Raw genomic sequence first — 19645 nt, 5'->3', positions numbered from 1 at the left:
AATGAGTGGTAAGTGTAGTGCTTGGATTTTAACTTCTGTTCAGCATGGTTTTGGCCAGGCAGAGGGATTTAAAATTCCCACTCAGGCATAAAAATGCTTCAAAACCAAGGGAACTATGTTAATGTCACTTTGTAAGCTTTCGTATTCTGCACAGGGGATGAACTGTATGATCTAATTTATGGTCAGTGGAGTTTTCAGTGAACCTGTCTCTTTTTCCCAGTAATTATTTCTGTTCTGATTGAATAATATAATTAGTTGGAGAAAGGGGAAGTAGTGTGACTGACTAGCTGCTGTAATTTAAAAGAATTCACTTCATTTAAGGGACCATTTTTAATTTCACCATTGCTGGGAGCATAAATAATACATCCATATACCATTTTATTTCTGGTATGTGTCTTGTGAAAATTGAGCATTTAGATTTTTTGGCTTTTGACTTCATACTTGGCTTTAGATGAAACACAGAAATTCAAGAAGTCGAAAGCCAAGGCTGTGCATTATTAGTAACAAATGTGTTAATGTCTTGGTATGAAATTCCTCTGCCTGTCATTTTAGTGAAAGCATAACCCAATAGTTATTCCTATATCCATGAGCAGAAATTGATGCAATTGACCATTTACCAATACAACTGATGCATTGACCATTTCCAGGACAGGAAAAAAGCCACCAAATATTGTCTGTTGTAAATTAAGGGAAACATGGGGCATTCTATTATTGCATCTGAGTATATTGGATCACTTGAGTGTAGTGCATAGGGGAAAAGCAGACAGTTAGAATAAAATGCCAATAATAGAAGCTACCTAATTTTCTGTACACTTGAATCATTGGGCAGAAAATTCTCCTTAATTGGCATGCATATTTTTTCCAATTCACCTTGTCCAGGTGATCCAGTATGTCTCATGATCAATTACAGGAAACTTTTTCCAAATTATTCACAAGAAAGGAGGAAAAAATGCTCCTCTATTTGGTTTAATAAATTTCCCATTAAAAAAAATCTGGACCTCTGGTAGGTTTTAAAAAGTAATATTTTCGATAGTGTCTAAGAGGTTCTGCTTTGAGCATAATTGGTGATTCAGGTGAAAATTGCACTCAAAATTGTGCTACTTCTAAGAAGTAGTTTATTTGCTTAAGTTTGCACTCAAACTCCTTTGCATATCGTTGACCATAAAATCTATCATGAAACAGCACAATCGGGCAGTGTTTTAGAACATTTGTTTTTTAAAATTTTTGCATTGAAAAATATTCCTCGCTATATTGAAGAGGAACCTGGTGCAGTTTGACTTAGAGAGCTGAAAATAGGTTTATCACAAAAATAAGCATATTTAATCAGTTTGTCTTATACACCACCTGAGAGTAACCTGATATTAAATTCCTGAAAAAACTGAGAAGTATACAGAACCATTTACTCGTTACATTGGTGTACAGTAACCAGTTTCTTGGTAATTTTTTAAAGGAAATTATTATTAAAAGCTTTTAAAATATGCGATTAATGTCTTGTGCTTAAAAAAAGCTTACTTTTAAAAGTTTCCTTGAAAGCTCACAAATGAGCACAATTAGCAGAAACTTGCAATGGTGATTACTTTGATCTGGGGTTGTGGCCAGATTTGTGCATAGGGCTGGTTTCCACCGCAATATCTTTTAAACTAGCATCAAAGATCACAAAAACTGGAATTTTACTGCACATAATTTGCACTTGAAATTCCTCAATCCTTTGCACTAGTTTGAACAATTTTAGGAAAAAAAGTGGAATTGAGCAGAAACTCCAAACTAGTATGTGAACTAACAATATTGGCCCAATAGGCCTATTAAAATGTTGGGATCTTGAGTATTTTCTCAGCATTAAAATCTGTTTGTAAATTCATTGTTTTAATTATGCAAATTGCTTGACATGACTTGGATATAAAAACATGTGGCGACTTTTGCCGTGGATGTCGAATAAACAGGTTGATAATCCTTTTACTTAAAAGATCAGATAATTGAGGTTTTGGTTCAGCTGCTGAAAAGATGAAATGTTACGTCCACAAATCCTGAGTGAAGGAAATGGCATTTCTTTTAAAATTGCGATGAAGAAAACATCTTAAGTTACATCACATATTATGTTGTATTCATGATTCCCTACCAAATCCAGTTTTAGAAAATGCTTCAGAGCAAATAAATGACTCGCAGACAATGGGAATCATGAAGCACACCCGTTGATAATTGTCTTATACCAATCATTTAATACATTTTTGCAGGGCTTTGAAAGCTGGCGGAGAGATTATTATTGAAATCCCCACCAAAGCTTGCGAAGGGCAGGAAAATAATATTAAAGCTTTAGAGCATGTCCAGCTGGAGGCAACCATTGAATATACCCGGAGAGGAGACCTTCACATCACTCTCACATCTCCTGCTGGTAAGTCATCTGTACTCTGCATTTTGCACAGGATGTGCACAACTGAAACTGATATTCAGGCAGATTGTTTGGGGGTTTAATAGAAAGAGGTTCTTTCTGCATCTGGTTGAGCTGGTTGTGCTCAATGTTTGACACAGCAGGCTGAATTTTTTGCGGACCTTGGGGATGGGCATAAAATCCATCCAAATTTTGTCCATGGCGACAAATAGAGGGCGGAGATTAGACATCGACATGGCGGGCAAGCAATTAAGGTACTTAACACACCTGTAGATGGGGATTTTCTTCTTAGTTTTAAATTTTATTAACGGTGCCTGGGAATCAGAGGGCTTCAGAGTCTTGCCTGATTGAAGAAGGCGACATGGAGACGGGAGCTCGTTGCTAGCTGTAAAGGGAGTCCGTTGGGAGAGGCAGCATCGACTGTCAGCCAGGGTAGAGAAGGGAGGGCATCGGGCATCAACTGAGAAGTGGGGACATTGCAGGGGGGCAATGGGCAAGTGCCACCTCATCAGAGTGACAAGTGGGGAAAGGAGGGGGGCCATTGGGAGAGAAGGCCCACGTACCTAGGGAGAGGCCACATATCATGGGCCTCATTCATCCAGGCTTCTGGGACACCGTTGAAGTGGAGGTGCAGCAGAGTGGGAGGGAGGTCCAGTCACCTACAGCAGAACCACAATGACCTGTGAGGCCACAGGACGGCCGGCAGCAGTCTCGAGACGGTGGTCAAGGGTGCAGAGGGATAAGACAGGTGGTTCTCCCTTGCAGAAGAAAGTACTCTCCAGAGAGGACCTACCGATCAAGGATCAACTGCCTGCAGATGTCCGAGAGGCAGTGCCAACAAAGACACCACCTCTCCAGGGAGGCTGTCACTGACCTGTGCACTATGATGCAGGATGAGCTGTGCCCTAGGGGACTTGGTGGAAATACAGTGTCAGTGGCACTGAAGCCATCATGGCACTAAACTTTTACGTCTCTGGATCATTCCAGGGATCCACTGAGGTCTTGTATGGGATCTCAGTCTGTGGCCCATCGGTGCATCAAGGAGTTCACCAATGTCCTTTTCAGGATGGCAGGCGACTATGTGCACTTCCACATGGATCCCAACTCTCAGGTTGAGAGGTCCTTTGGGTTTAGGGCGATCGCTGGATTCCCCCAGGTGCAGGGTGTCATCAACTGTACGCATGTGGCTATTAAGGCTCCTGAACACCAGCCAGTGGCCTTCATCAACAGGAAGGGCTTCCACTCCATCAGTGTACAACTTGTCTGTGACCACCAAAAACAGATCCGGCAGGTCTGTGCACACTTCCCAGGAAGTTGTCATGCTGTCTACATTTTGAGGCAGTTCCAGGTGCCAGAGCTTTTGTGACCACTTGTGCACCTTCAGGGTTGGATCCTTGGAGATAAGGGCTAACCACTGTGGAGATGGCTACTTCTTCTTTGGCCTCCTTGTCTCGAGAGACAATGGGTAAGCGCCTAGAGGTGGTCAGTGGTTTGTGCAGCAGTGCCTGGAGTGGCTATAAAGGCCAATTCTAGAGTGACAGACTCTTCCACAGGTGCTGCAGATAAAATTGGTTGTCGGGGCTGTTACACAGTTGGCTCTCCCCTTGCGCTTCTGTCTTTTTTCCTGCCAACTGCTAAGTCTCTTCGATTCGCCATTCTTCAGCCCCGCCTTTATGGCTGCACGCCAGCTCTGGCGATCGCTGGCAACTGACTCCCACGACTTGTGCTCAATGTCACAGGACTTCATGTCACGTTTGCAGACCTCTTTAAAGTGGAGACATGGACGGCCGGTGGGTCTGATACCAGTGACGAGCTCACTGTACAATGTGTCCTTGAGGATCCTGCCATCTTCCATGCCGCTCACATGGCCAAGCCATCTCAAGCACCGCTGGCTCAGTAGGGTGTATATGCTGGGGATATTGGCCGCCTCGAGGACTTCTGTGTTGGAGATACGGTCCTGCCACCTGATGCCAAGGATTCTCCGGAGGCAGCGAGGATGGAATGAATTGAGCGTCGCTTTTGGCTGACATACATTGTCCAGGCCTCGCTGCCGTAGAGCAAGGTACTGAGGACACAGGCTTGATATACTCGGACTTTTGTGTTCCGTGTCAGTGTGCCATTTTCCCACACCCTCTTGGCCAGTCTGGACATAGCAGTGGACGCCTTTCCCATGCGCTTGTTGATTTCTGCATTGAGAGACAGGTTACTGGTGATAGTTGAGCCTAGGTAGGTGAACTCTTGAACCACTTCCAGAGCGTGGTCGCCGATATTGATGGATGGAGCATTTCTGATGTTCTGTCCCATGATGTTCGTTTTCTTGAGGCTGATGGTTAGGCAAAATTCGTTGCAGGCAGCCTCAATCCTGTCGATGAGTCTCTGCAGACACTCTTCAGTGTGAGATGTTAATGCAGCATCGTCAGCAAAGAGGAGTTCCCTGATGAGGACTTTCCGTACTTTGGTCTTCGCTCTTAGATGGGCAAGGTTGAACAACCTGCCATCTGATCTTGTGTGGAGGAAAATTCCTTCTTCTGAAGACTTGAACGCATGTGAGAGTAGCAGGGAGAAGAAGATCCCGAACAGTGTAGGTGCGAGAACACAGCCCTGTTTCACGCCCCTCAGGATAGGAAAGGGGTCTGATGAGGCACCACTATGCTGAATTGTGCCTTTCATATTGTCGTGGAATGAGGTGATGATACTTAGTAGCTTTGGTGGACATCCGATCTTTTCTAGTAGTCTGAAGAGACCATGTCTGCTGATGAGGTCAAAGGCTTTGGTGAGATCTATGAAAGCAATGTAGAGGGGCATCTTTTGTTCGCGGCATTTCTCCTGTAGCTGGCGAAGGGAGAACAACATGTCAATGGTGGATCTCTCTGCTCGAAAGCCACACTGTGCATCAGGGTAGACACGCTCAGCCAGCTTCTGGAGCCTGTTTAAAACGACTCAATCGAAGACTTTCCCCACTATGATGAGCAGGGAGATTCCACGGTAGTTGTTGCAGTCACCACAGTCACCCTTGTTCTTATAGAGAGTGATGATATTGGCATCGCGCATGTCCTGTGGTACCGCACCCTCATCCCAGCACAGGCAAAGCAGTTCGTAGAGTGCTGAAAGTATAGCAGGCTTGGCACTCTTGATTATTTCAGGGGTAATGCCGTCCTTCCCAGGGGCTTTTCCTTTGGCTTGAGAATCAATGGCATCACTGAGTTCCGATTTCGTTGGCTGTACGTCCAGCTCATCCATGACTGGCAGAGACTGGGCTGCATTGAGGATGGTCTCAGTGACAACATTTTCCCTCGAGTATAGTTCTAGGTAGTGCTCCATACAGCGGTCCATTTGCTTGCGTTGGTCAGTGATTGTGTCCCCTGATTTAGATTTGAGGGGGGCGATCTTCTTGATGGTTGGCCCAAAAGCTCTCTTAATGCCATCATACATTCCTCTGATGTTTCCGGTGTCGGAGGCCAGCTGATTATGACTGCATAGGTGTTGCCAGTAGTCATTTGCGCAGCACCTGGCTGTTCTTTGTGCAGCGCATCTGGCAGCTTTAAATGCTACGGATGTTAACTCGCTGGGGGCTTTCTTGTAGTTCAGCAGTGCAGTGCGCTGTGACAGGTTCCAGCTCTTCAAAGTGAGATTGAAACCAGTCTGCATTCTGCTTCACATGTTTGCCAAAGGTGGTCATTGCTGAGTCATAGATGGCGTCTCTGATGTGGGCCCACTTGGTCTCTGCATCCCCTGTGGGAGTGTTTTGAAGGGCTTTTTCAAGTGAATTTAGAAACTTATGTAACAACTGTGGATAAGAAATTCTGCTGATGCATGTGAAGACCCCTCACCCTGATGCAGAGGAGGGGGTACGACACTTGGCATGGGAATTAAGGTATTTAACAGGCTTATAAACAGGGATTTTATTCTTAGTTTAAAATTTGCCACCGGACGACGCAAGCGACCATAGAGCAGGCCATTTGGCTGCTGCTGATGAGATTCAGGTGCCTAGATCAGTCCAGTGCAGCCCTTCAGTATTCCCCGTCAAAGGTCTCATGCATCATGGTGGTCTGCTGTGCACTGCACAACCTGGCGGTACAGAGTGGGGAAGCAATGAACTATCAGGAATGTGAGAAGCATGATGCCTCCTCGGATGATGAGGATGTGGAGGCAGGACAACAGGTGCTCTGCAATATGTGCAAAGGAGGCACACAATGCCGTTATACCTTCGTGTTTCCTTTGATCCTTACTGCCAGTTGTATGTTGAGCAAGAGAGACTTACCTTTATGCCACCTTGTTTTTGCCTTCTTTTCTTCAGGAAACAATTGCTCATTGATTCGTTGCGCTGCACTCAGCTGACAAGGCTTCAGATTGGACCTCTTGTCTCAAGCCTCTTCACAGAGGCAGGGTTGAAAAAAAGCACCCAAAGCCATATGGAATAGGAAGGAAACATAGAAAATAGGAGCATGAGTAGGCCATTCAGCCTTTCCGGCCTGCTTCGCAAGGAGATCTTGTTTGTTGGAAAAAAAAGTATTTAATGGCCATGAGAGCAAAAGCTATCCGTTCCAGCTATAATACACATTCACCCATGAAAACTCTGTGCTTCAAGATGCTCTTCTTCATTCTTTTGCATGCTCTCCAATGAGGTGCTTCCCTCTGTGCTGTCAGCTGAAGTGGAGCCAGACTGCAGACCTTTCTGCTCCTTGGCTAGGAATGACCTCGGCAGGCTTCCTCTGGTTGTCTTAGGTTTTGTCGGCCCTGGCACATTGGGGTTCTCCTGCAGAGAAGCAGTAGCACCAGGGAGGCCGTGGTGTTACTGGCAGTGGGGCAGAGGAACTGCTGGCCGCACCAGGAGTACCCTGAGAGGAGCCCACCAGCACCGGTGGGCAGCAGCTCCTCCTCCCTTGCAAGGCACTTCCTGCTGACCATAGAGGGCAGAGGACCTGGTGGTGACTCAAGGTCCCTTGTTCCCTCTCGCCTTGCCACTGCTGCCTTGAGCTCATGGTCAAGACAAGGGTATGCAGGTCTGCACAAATGTCCGGCAGACTCTGCTGAATGTGGCTCTCTAGGAGTGCCACCAATCACTCAATGGAGGATGCCACTCGTGCCCCAGACAGAGACAGTGCAGCACTCAAAGATTCCTCCATTGTCTGTGCTTGGGCACGCATAGCCTCTGGCATCTCTGCCAGATGTTGCCTGACTTCTTGCTGTAGCTGCAGCATTTCCTGTGAAGCTGCTAACACCATGAGCCTAGGGCTCAGCAAAGACCTGGCCTCCCACCTTTTTGTTATTCCTTCATGGGATGTGAGCATCGCTAGCAAGGTCAGCGTTTGTTGCCCGTCCCTAATAGCCTTTGAGAAGGTGGTGGTGAGTTGCCTTCTTGAACCGCTGAAGTCCATCTGATATAGGTACGTCCACAGTGCTGTAAGGAAGGGAGTTCCAGGATTTTAACCTAATGACAGTGAAGGAATGGTGATATAGTTTCAAGTATGGTGTGTGGCTTGGAGGTGAACTTGCAGGTGGTGGTGTTCCCATGTGTCCGCTGCCCTTGTCCTTCTAAGTGGAAAAGGTCGTGGGTTTGGAAGGCAGTCAAAAGGAGGTTTGGTGAGTCGCTGCAGTGCATTTTGTATATGTTAGTGACGTAGGGAGTGAATGTTTAAGTTGATGAATTGCGCCCAGATCAACCGGACTGCTTTGTCCTGTATGGTGTCGAGCTTCTTGAGTGTTTTGGAGCTGCACCCATCCAGGCATATTGAGCGTATTCCATCACACTCCTGACTTGTGCCTTGTATGTGGTGGACAGGCTTTGGGGAGTCAGGAGGTGAGTTACTTGCCGCAGGATTCCCAGTCTCTGACCTGCTCTTGTTGCCACGGTATTTATGTGGCTAGTCCAGTTCAGTTTCTGGTCAATGGTAACCCCCAGGATGTGGGGGATTCAGCGATGGTAATGCCATTGAATGCCAAGGTTAGATTCTCTCTTGTTGGAAATGGTCATTGCCTGGCACTTGTGTGGCAGGAATGTTACTTGCCACTTATCACCCCAAGCCTGAATGTTGTTCAGGTCTCCCTGCATATCGACATGACTGCTTCAGTATCTGAGGAGTTCAGAATGTTACTGAACATTGTGCAATCATCATGTCCACTTCTGACCTTATGATGGAGGGAAAGTCATTGATGAAGCAGTTGAAGATGGTTGGGTCTAGGACACTACCCTGAGGAACTCCTGCAGGAATGTCCTGAATCTGAGATGGTTGGCCTCCAAGTATCACAACCATCTTCCTTTCTGCTAGGTATGACTCCAACCAGCGGAGAGTTTTTCGCCTGATTCCCATTGACTCCAGTTTTGATAGGGCTCCTCGATGCCAACCTCAGTCAAATGCTGCCTTGATGTCAAGGGTAGTCACTCTCACCTCTCCTCTTGAGTTCAGCTCTTTTGTCTATATTTGGATTAAACCTGTAATGAAGTCTGGAGTCGAGTGACCCTGGCGGAACCGATACTGAACTTCTGTGAGCAGGTTATTGCTGTGTAAGTTTGTAAGAGAAGATTCCTTTGACTGTCAGAGACCTGGGCTCTCACAGCCTCTGTCAGCTGCATGGGTGCATCCATGATGTGCTCACCAGGTTGTAGGAACATAGGAGCAGGAGTAGGCCATTCAGCCCTTTGAGCTTGGGCCTGATCATCCACTTCAATGCCTTTTTGCCACACTATCCTACTCTCTGTTTTCTGCCTGTTAAGCAAACCTTAATCCATGCCAGTACATTACCTCCTGTGTATCTTATCTAACCGCAAGTGCATACGCACTGACATGAGAGTGTCTGCACTGGTGGAGGGTACAGGGTTATGAGGTGATGCTGGACTCTCTGAGGCTCCTTCCTCCCCCTCCAATGAGGCCGGCTGTCCCATATTCTCAGAGGCTGTTCGAGTCAGTTCTGTGTGACCTGGATTGGAGAGCAGAGACATTGAAGGGTCAAGAGCCACCTCTCCTAACACAGCACACACCCCTATGTTGGAGTTCCCTGAGGCACCAGATGCCTGATGAGCAGCATGACTCCATCACGGCAGATCCACCCTCATGCCCCATGGTGACCTTACTCACTGTCTTGGGAAGGTGCCCCTGTGTCTCTTCTTCCACAATGCTTCTTCCATCCTCCAGCTCCATGGCTTCCTCCTCGATTGGGCTCTGAACATGAAGGATCAGCAGCCCACTGCTGGTCTTGGCCCAGTCTCAGCGATTGTGTTCAGTCTTCTTCTGCAGACAAAGGGATGAATGATGTTGGTCCCCCAGCGAGAACAATCCCAAGACATGTGCTGGTGTTTTTCCATTGGTTACGGAAGGGGACACACAGATGCCTCCTGCATCCGGCCCCTTTCCAGGGGTTTCCAACGACAAACGGCCTCCTGTCAGGACCATTTCACCATGACACGGGCAGCTTGTCTGCATCTCCTGACCCTTTTCCCACATCTGGCTGGGCACCCACTCTCCAATCAATAGACCCACCTCCTCTGACAGATGCAAGACCCAAGAGGTGAAGGTTTTAAGTGGTACTCATTTTTTCTGCCCAGATGAGGTCATTGCTTGCGGCACTGTATCCATGTCCTTGGTGTGATCCCACACCTGCTCTGTAATCTGCAGCCAGGCTTGCTCAATCAGGCTCCCAGCTTTCCTTCTCCTGTCCCTAGGGAATAGTATATCCTGCTTTTCCCTGGTAGCCTGTAAGAGCACCTGGATGGAGGCTTCACTAAAGCATGGGACCAGCCGGGTCTACTGTCTGCTATTACTCTGCAGCCTTTCAACACTCTGGAAATCCTATTAATACAGACAACAACATTGAATGCGGGTCAGACATCCCTTTAAAAATGGCACCAGCACCTGCCGCAGCATCAGCTGATGCCGGCATCACCACCTCCACCCCCACCACCGACCATGTAATTGGTCAGCCCCCGCGCCTCATTCCCTTAATTGGCCAGCTGCCACTGGATCGCGTGCAGCTGGCTACTCATGGCCCCAACGTAAACCGAACCCAATGCCAGGACTGGCGGCTTCATCATTAAATCTGGCCCCGCGCGTCCTGCACTGCGCTGCCCAGCACTGACATATCTCAATTACATTTAATTCAAAATGTGGATTATTGAGAGTAGATTTGATTTTAATATGGGATTGTTTGCTCTGAAGTCTCAATGCTCATCTACAGGTGTGTAATGCAGCTCTTACTATTTGTTGTTCCACATTTTATAAAGGTGTTGATGCAATGTTACAGCTGTTAGAATTTGTGGGTTATCATTATGAACATTCTTTGTGTTGTGCAGTAATATTGTTTATTGTTTACATGCAGCTTAATATTTGTCAGGCCAGTGAGGGCTAATTTTCACTGGGAAATTGGTGCAGATTTTAAGCCCCCTCCAACTCTCCTTTCTATTGATTTCAATCGAATTGATAATCGGATGGGAAGCATAACAAGCAGCTGATCCGCAGCCATCAGCTTACTCTCCACGCCAAATGTGAAAATCAGTCTCTTGACGCAAACCAAGATATAATTTTAGTTGAAATCACTGGAAACACACAAAAGGTCAGGCAGTATCTGTTGAGAGACCACAAGTTAACATTTTGAATGTTCAACCCTTCTTCAGAACTGGAAAATATTTTAGGTGAACTGCATTTCATAAAAATAACAGAACAAGTTGAAGGTATTCAGCCCGCCTGGCTCACCTTGTCATTTAGGTTCATTTTTGGAGTTCGCACAGACCATTTTCATTTAGTCTTGGCTTGGCACGTGCTGCCTATTGGATCCAATTCTACTTTGAATGCTTGAACTAAATGCAAATTCACTGCACTGGGTGGCAGGAAATTTCATAATATAACAACACTCATGTTTAACTACTCACTGTTTAAATAATGTTTAACACAAGAATTCATTAGTGTATAATTAAGTCCCCTGCATCATGCACACTTTCAGAATTCATCTTCTATCTTCTAATACCCCTGGACAGGTTTCCAACTTGGCTCGGCAAATAATCAGTTGACAGCAGTTTTTCTTTTGTTTGAAAACCCTATTTTCTCCAAGCCCAAGTGATTATAAATGAAGCAAGTTATTAAATACGCACCACTACCTCACATAGGTGAGTAGGAAACAAAGCTAATGGCTCGATTTTGCTGAAATCAAGAAAAGCTGCCCACAAAGATTTAGCAGGTTCTAGAGCATCGCTTTCTCGTATTGCATTGTGATTTTGAACCTGGCATCGTGCATAGGGGATTGGTGGCATCCAGCAACTGTAAAGTCATCAAGCAGACTGATCAACCAGTCAGACTGAAGAATTTTCATAGACAGCAAACCAGGAAATGAAAGCATGGATTATAATTCATTTCTTAATCATTTTACAGAAAGTGAAATCAAGAATGGGACATACGTGTGGAAGTAAGGTAGACGCTGAAATATCATAAGAAACTGCAAAAGATTAATTAAAATTAATTTTTATTATTTAAAAAATCATGGAATTTTTAAATGTTATTGTGCGGAAATGCCACTCCACAATTATAAAATTGGTTTTTCAGGGCCAGAGAGGTTGTTTAGCAGTATGCCATTAAAAACAGTTACACCTCATTCAACAAGGCTTAACATTTTCAGTGGTATTTACAGTGAGAATAGTGCATTAGTTGAAGTTCACATTAATTCACTGATTCTGTGTTGATTGCATCTCTGAAGATTGCAACAGTGTACCCTGTGGAGGAGGTATCACTGACAGCAACTTCTGGATTTCTGCATTTAATTGAGCACGTGCGGATGCCAGACATTGCTGTCAGTTTTACACAGTAATGATGATGAATGTAGACAGTTTTGCTGTTATTACGTCTGTAAATTCCAGGCCACCTACATTATTTGAAAATCACCTAGACAGGGATAAATATTCACTTGGGTAACAATCTCAGTTCATTACAGATTTTCAATACTATCACAATTAAATATGCACTAAAAATAATGCACCACAGTATTAAACCCACAGTGTTAACTGCTTAAAGATAATTTCCGATTGTTTCCATGGGGTTTGGAATGTTAAGCTGGTAGCCCAACACCAGCACAAAAATAATCTTCTTGCAAAAAACAGCAGGAAATATTCATAGAATCATAGAATCTTATAGCACAGCAGGAGGCCATTCTGCCCACCATGCTTTTGCTGACTCTTTAAAAAGAGCTGTACAATTATTCTCACTCTTACGCTCTTTTCTCCATAGCCCTGCAAATTTTCCCTTTTTAAGTATATATCCAATTCCCTTTTGAAAGTTACTGTTGAATCTGTGTCCACCAACCTTTCAGGCAGTGCATTCCAGATCATTACAACTCACTGCGTAAAAAATGTCTCTTCATTTGTTACTGCTTTCTAGCTTGTTTGCTACCTGGCCCTCTGACATCCTGACCTTTGTCATCAGTCTCTTATGTGTCACAACATCAAAGGCCTTCGGGAAATCCACTGCACTAAACTGGTCTACCCTTTCGGTTACTTTTTCAAAGAAAAGGTTGGTTAAACATGACCTTCCTTTTAGAAAGCCAAGATGAAGTTTTTTATTATATCCTTCATCTTTATATTTGCTGTCATCTAATATTTCAAAAAAGATTCTAGTATATTTTCTACCACTTCCAATAAGCTAACTGATCTTTAGTTCCTTCAGTATTTCAATCTCCTTTTTTTTGAAGATAGGAATTACATTTGTTGTCATCTAGTGCTTTGGCACTGTTCTCTTTTCTGTTGAATTTTAATATATGGATACTGGTGCCTCTGCTATCTCCTCCCTAGTTTCTTTGTGCATTTGTGGGTGCAATCTATTTGGACCCAGTTTTTGTTTGCCTTCAATTTAGCTAATTTTACCAGTATCTCCTTTCCTTCTATCTTAACTGTTCTTAATTACATTTTCAAGGCTTCTTCTAATGTTGTAATTTATTCATTGGTGGACTTTTCAGTGAAAACTGAGGCAAAAGTATCTATTCAGCATAGAAGCAAAGACTGCAGATGTGGCAATCTGATGAAAGATCATTGACCTGAAACATAAACTCTGTTTCTCTCTCCACAGATGCTGCCAGAGCTGCTGAGTATTTCCAGCATTTTCTGTTTTTATATCTATTCAGTATCTCTTCCATTTCAGTATCATCTCCCGTGAGCTTTCCTTGCTCATCCCTTAATGACCCTATTCCTATAACAGAGAGTCTACAACTCTGCTTTGTTCTTTTTGTTGAATGCAGGAACCAACACTGTGCTCTTGGCAGAGCGTGAAAGGGATTCTTCACCCAATGGTTTTAAGAACTGGGCCTTTATGTCAGTGCATACTTGGGGAGAGGATCCAGTTGGCACATGGGTTCTGAGCATTACTGATGTGGTAAGTATAGTCATTCACTACTGTGATTGGTTATTTAGAACACTGAACACCTCCATATACTTTGATAATAGTATAGTGAACTCAGAGGGAATAGAGGTGAAGAAATATTAAAAAAAGTAGAAGACCCCCCCTCATTGAAGATGCACCATTATGTCATTATTGTGTTGCTTTCATAAACTGATTAGTCAATAACAGATGATATAAGACAGTTTTAGATCTTTTATGCATTGATACTTTAAAGGATGACTGCATTTAAATTTCCCTGGAATCTAAACGGGCGGCACAGTGGCGCAGTGGTTAGCACTGCAGCCTCACAGCTTCAGGGACCCGGGTTCAATTCTGGGTACTGCCTGTGCACAGTTTGCAAGTTTTCCCTGTGACCGCGTGGGTTTTCGCCGGGTGCTCCAGTTTCCTCCCACTGCCAAAGACTTGCAGGTGATAGGTAAATTGGCCATTGTAAATTGCCCCTAGTGTAGATGGTAGGGAATATGGGATTACTGTAGGGTTAGTATAAATGGGTGGTTCTTGGTCCACGCAGACTCGGTGGGCCGAAGGGCCTGTTTCAGTGCTGTATCTCTAAATAAAAATAAATAAATATTACAAATTATTTTTTGGTAACTTTATAGTAATGGTGTTACAGAGGGGTGTAGCATCCTTTTGTGAATTCTCTATTAAATGGCAAGAAATCCTAAACTTAAATATATCACACTAAATAACAGATATCAAAGGGATCATTTTTTGATTTCACAATCCCAAAGGGGAACCTTGCCCCCTGGAAGCGTATGTCAGAAACTTGGGAGCACACTGCACATGATTTTTCAAATGGCTTGAGAGTCATGTGTGCCGGCACCTGAATTTCCAGTTTGTACTCCCAGCAGGTGAGGCTTCAAGGAGGATAGCAAAGATGGAAAATAACAATTTAAAGGTTAAACATGTAACACAATCATAAGATGTCACACAATGTCTATCAAATGCTCATTTCATTGTCAAAGTTTATGACATTATCTCAACCATGTTCTCTCGTACCCCTCCCTAACACCCTATTTATTTAATTAGTTCTTGGGATGTGGGCGTCATTGGCAAGAGCATGTATTGCCCATCCCTAATTGCCCTTGAGCAATTCTTTCGAGGTTCCTACAGCTCTTCCTTTGAAGTCACAGCAATTGAGTGGAATGGAAATTCATCCCCAACAAGATGAGTGTACTATACCTTATTTACAATGACAAATGGGAGCTGAATTAAAGCCTGGCTCGGGTATAAAATTAAAACCCAACCTGGGCCCGACCCGACAACAGCCAAACCGATCCCGACCCGGGCCCGAGTCCTTTAATTTTTTTAAAAGCCCGACCCGAACCCGACACATGTAATCTGGTTTGGTGGGGTAGCCAGACTTTACTGCAGAATGCAGAGTCCGGACTGCACGTTTCCCGCCTTGACCTCCTGAATGTTCATTTGAAGATTACTTCCCGGGGCAAGGCAGCACTGTCCACGTCCAGCCCGGCCCGACCCGAGCCCGAATGCTGGACCCAGAAGAGAGACCCGACCCAACCTGAACCTGACGCATGTCGTCGGGTCTGTTCGGGTCGGGTAGCCACACTTTAAGCTGAATCAGTTATTGACAAAAAAAAATTGCAGTAATGAAACCTCAATTTCTTTGTCATTTGTTTCTAACATTTTCCGAATGCAATGTTCCATAAGCAAATTTTCAGTAGCATGTCTTTAGTCTTTTTGTTTTTGACCCTGTAGTTCTGCTCTTCAGCTGATTTCACAGTTTATATATTACTCATTTTTGTAGGGGACTTGGGATCAACCTGGTAATTACCCAGATAATTTTCCCTCCTCTCTGTGGGGAGCTGCCTGGCCTCTGTAGGACAAATTCCACAATGTCTGGCTGAGACTAAATAAAACAATCCAGCAGGCTTATGGTTTGATACTCTACCATCAATTTTGCTGAGCGACACTTTGCAATGGTTGAAGATAGTGTCGTGAGTTGGATTGTGACAAGTGTTCCAAAGTTCATCACTGTGAAAGAACAACAACATGTCTTTATACTGTGCCTTTAACATAGTAAAATGTCCCATGGTGCTTCACAGCAGGGTAATCAGAAAAAAGTTGGCACTAATCCCAAAGATAAAAATGACCTGCGCTGTCTGCAGGTTCATGACCAGGAAACAGTAATCAATTTCAAGTGAAATTTCACATCACTTATTTGAGTATGATACTGATATGAACTACAGCAGGAAACAAACATGTTGGATTGAACAGGACCTTCATCCTTCAATCTAGAGGTCTATCAATGATATCCTAATATTGACATACAGACCTTTACATTTCGTGAATTGATGGACATGTCAGTTTGTTTTTTATTATTATATCCAAATTGTAATTTTTCTATAAAAAATTGTCTCCATGTTTATCTGGAAGTCTGGAAGAATGGAAAACAAAGGGGAAATCATTGACTGGAAACTGATTTTACATGGTACCTCCAGCAAACCCGAGCACATGTGGAAACCAAGGGTGTACACTCCTTATAATGCTGTTCAGAACGACAGGAGAGGTGTGGAAACAATGGATGAGTTAATAGAGGTAAGTAGCTCTTACCGAGAATGAGACCAGCCTTTTAATTAAGTACTTTGTAACCTTGTTGGCTAAAACAAATTTGCAGGGAACAACTTTTTTATGTAAGAACAGTTCTGACACATAAGTGTGATGCGTCAAATTCATGACAACAGCAACTATTTAACTGCGGAAACATTATGGGGAAAGAACAAGGTGGGGAGGTGGGACTAATTGGATAAGAGCCAGAACAAGCATGATGGGCCAAATCACCTCCACCTGTGCTGTAAATTTCCACGATTCTATGAAATATTTTACTGTAGGAAAAATGGCCACTGATCATTCAAGCTACCATCATTTCCAACAGGGAGTTCATTTGCTCTTCTAAATATTCACAGGAATGTAGAGTCCCATTTAAAAGATGTAACCATTGCGATTCTGATGTTACATTCAATCTGATAATTTTTATAATCAGTATTACAATCATGAATGATATTGTGAAGTTCTAGCTGTCTAAGGATAAAAACATGATGGCCAGATGTACCTGTGCTACACATATTACTGAAATGTAAGCTAACTAAACATAGACAGGTGGCACCATGGTTAAATAATAACATTTTCCTCATACCATGTGCCTGAACATTGCCTATACTCTACAGCCATAGTGCCAGAATTATGGTGGAAGAGTGGGAGAACCCCACGGAAATTCACGTGGTGTAAGTGCACCCTATAATTAATCATTTGATCATGATGCCTTCACTAAGAATTAATGATTGTTGCTCATTCAGTCAGAATCTTGTATAATGCTTAACTATGTAGTAATTTATAACTACATTATTGTGATTGAATATAGAGTTACAATAGATTCTTAATGATTTTTGGGGTAATTTTATGAATTTGCTTTTGATTGTTTTTGTGGCACTTAACTCCACTTGGAGTTCATATCAGTAATTTGCCCCTGCATAGCCCATGATTTTCCACCTAATAATTTATAAAATTATTTCTTACATGAATAGTAGCTTGCAGTTATATATCAGTTCAGCTCAATGAGTAGGAATTAGATACAAGCTCAAGTTCCATGCCAGGACTTGAAGATATTAACCAGCTGTGCAATACTAAGGGGGTACTAAATGGAAGCTCTACTTGCCAGTGCATGGGGGGGTGTTAAAGATCTCATATCACTATTTGAAGAACATATGAATGCAGGTTTTTTTTTATAGTGTACTAAATAAATGTTTCTGTCTAGTGTAATACAAGCTGATCTAAGGAAACTAGAGAAATTGTTTTGCATTGTCCATATTGCTTTTGCAGGATAACATTTTCAGGAATGTTGAGCCTCCAAATTTATATACAAAGGAGAATACCAGCAAAGAAGATATGAACATGGAAGACACTCAAGAAGAAGTAGACTTACGTCCTGGTCAAAAAACATTTGACCAACAAACTCATGATGATAATGCTCTGTACTTTTTCCATAATAGTAGATCCCATGAGCGTATGAAAGAACCTGTTCAGAACTTGTATCAAGCCACTGGAAAATTAAATAAACAGTCCCAGTTGAAAGACTTGGAGGACAGTGAATACAGTGACCAGCTTTATGACACCAAACCTTATAAGCATAGAGATGATAGATTGCTTCAAGCTTTATTAGAGATGCTAGCAGAGAGCCAATAATTATTAGGATGTGGACAGGTTTTGTGTTAAGTAGAGTATTTAATTGTTTTGTCTTGGTATCTCTGTGATTCTGTGTAAAGAAGTAAATGATTTTAACAAGAAATAATCTTAACAAAACATTTAAACTATATTTTCATTATTTATTTATTGTTGGTCTATAATTTTTACAATATCCATCAAGTACCGTGTGATTATGTGCGGTAGATTTTGTTTCATGAATCTAACAATCAGGCTGTGGACCTGAACACAAATACTAAGGCCACATACAGAGATTTTGAGAATGATATCAGTAAAATATAGTCTAGCAGAATCCAGCCTATCATTGGGATGTTATCAGTTAATTGTTTATAAACAATGAATTAATATTTAACAGTAATTACCATAGATTCTTTGTTAATGAAGTATGTATTTTGCTAATGATGGGCAGATCATTTAGCACTGATTTCACAATACTGCAATGGTTATTTGATTGATTAATTGTTTGATGATGTGGAAATCTTGACAATTGAACACAATTTTACACAAAATATTTCATCATAAAAGCAAACTGTATTTGCCTCGGCCCTGACTTCTGTTGTTTACAATATTGGCTTCCCAATCAAATGGCCATGGACCCAAGTCCCAGAGTAGTTTGTCGCTCTCATCTACTGTTACTATTGGAATGAATTTCAATACTATTCAGCTAGTTCACTAAACAAAGAGTGCCTCATGATCATGAAGTATTCCATCTCAATGGAGAAAAAAAATCCTCCTAATCACTGATCCCAGAGCAACATAGGCTAAGTTGAGGAAAGATTCAGAGCTTGACTGACCCAATCCTTTGGGAGGGGTGGAAACGAAGGAATCATTCCCTGAATAAAAAACAAAACAAATGGAGCTAGCAGTGATATTCACTTTTAAAAACAATGGTGTGAGCATGTACTATAACAGCTAGTGAATCCCACACATCAATGATTAAGAGGTGACTTTTTTAACCTTCATAAATAACCCTGTACCTCAGAAGTAATGGAATCACAATTTGAGTTTCAAGTCATTTGCATATTAGATAGTCATTTTCACCTGTCAATGTGTGAATTTCTGCTTGTATAACAAGTGTTTATTCTTAAAACTAAAATTTATTGGGGATGGTGTGGCTCAATAAATTGGTACGTTATCCTTTCACTTCTGAATCTTGGGTCAAATCCAACTCAGACCAATGGGTTGAGAGGTTTCTTTCTCCACTATCTTTTCCCTTCAAAGGTCCCATATGAAATGGATTGGTCAGTTCTGAATTACTGGGTTTGAGTAACCAGCAACAATCTCCCTGTTAGGTGGCATTGATTGATACTATCCAAACAATCTAACCTAAAATAGTCCAAAAAATGCAATTGAAATGTTTCACAGCAGCAGTAGATGGCAGGGGGATGTTTGAAGTTGAGATGCAACACATTTTGGACCAAAGTAGAAAGAACTTGACTTGATTCCCACCGCTGCATTACCTAGTCTGTGAACGCTTGATACTAGCTCTGGAGACCAAAAGTGGAAAAGTGTTTCAAATTTCAGTGCCGACAAGCATTACCTTAATGAGCAGATAATTCAGTTTTTTTTATTGAATATCTTGAATGTCACTTTCGACCTGTCTGTGAGATATGAGATATAAGATAAAATAATCAAGCTACTGTTTGAGGTGGTTTCACTGATTTTC

General features: G+C 42.8%; 1 protein-coding gene across 1 annotated transcript in view; it reads left to right on the top strand.

Moving 5' to 3' along the window:
* The window catches only part of pcsk1 (proprotein convertase subtilisin/kexin type 1), a 103103-nt gene extending 85142 nt beyond the window's left edge, over positions 1 to 17961 (top strand). Inside the window, exons 11-14 of the mRNA XM_068028839.1 lie at positions 2232 to 2389; positions 13598 to 13731; positions 16156 to 16317; positions 17599 to 17961. Of these exons, the coding sequence (XP_067884940.1) occupies positions 2232 to 2389; positions 13598 to 13731; positions 16156 to 16317; positions 17599 to 17961 (817 nt within the window). The remainder of the gene's footprint in view (positions 1 to 2231; positions 2390 to 13597; positions 13732 to 16155; positions 16318 to 17598) is intronic.
* The last annotated feature ends 1684 nt before the right edge of the window (positions 17962 to 19645 follow it).

The sequence above is a fragment of the Heterodontus francisci genome, chromosome 4 (genome assembly GCF_036365525.1).
Source record: "Heterodontus francisci isolate sHetFra1 chromosome 4, sHetFra1.hap1, whole genome shotgun sequence".
Lineage (NCBI taxonomy): Eukaryota > Metazoa > Chordata > Chondrichthyes > Heterodontiformes > Heterodontidae > Heterodontus > Heterodontus francisci.
Note: the sequence above shows the minus strand (reverse complement) of the source record. Positions and strands in the feature narration are given on the sequence as shown.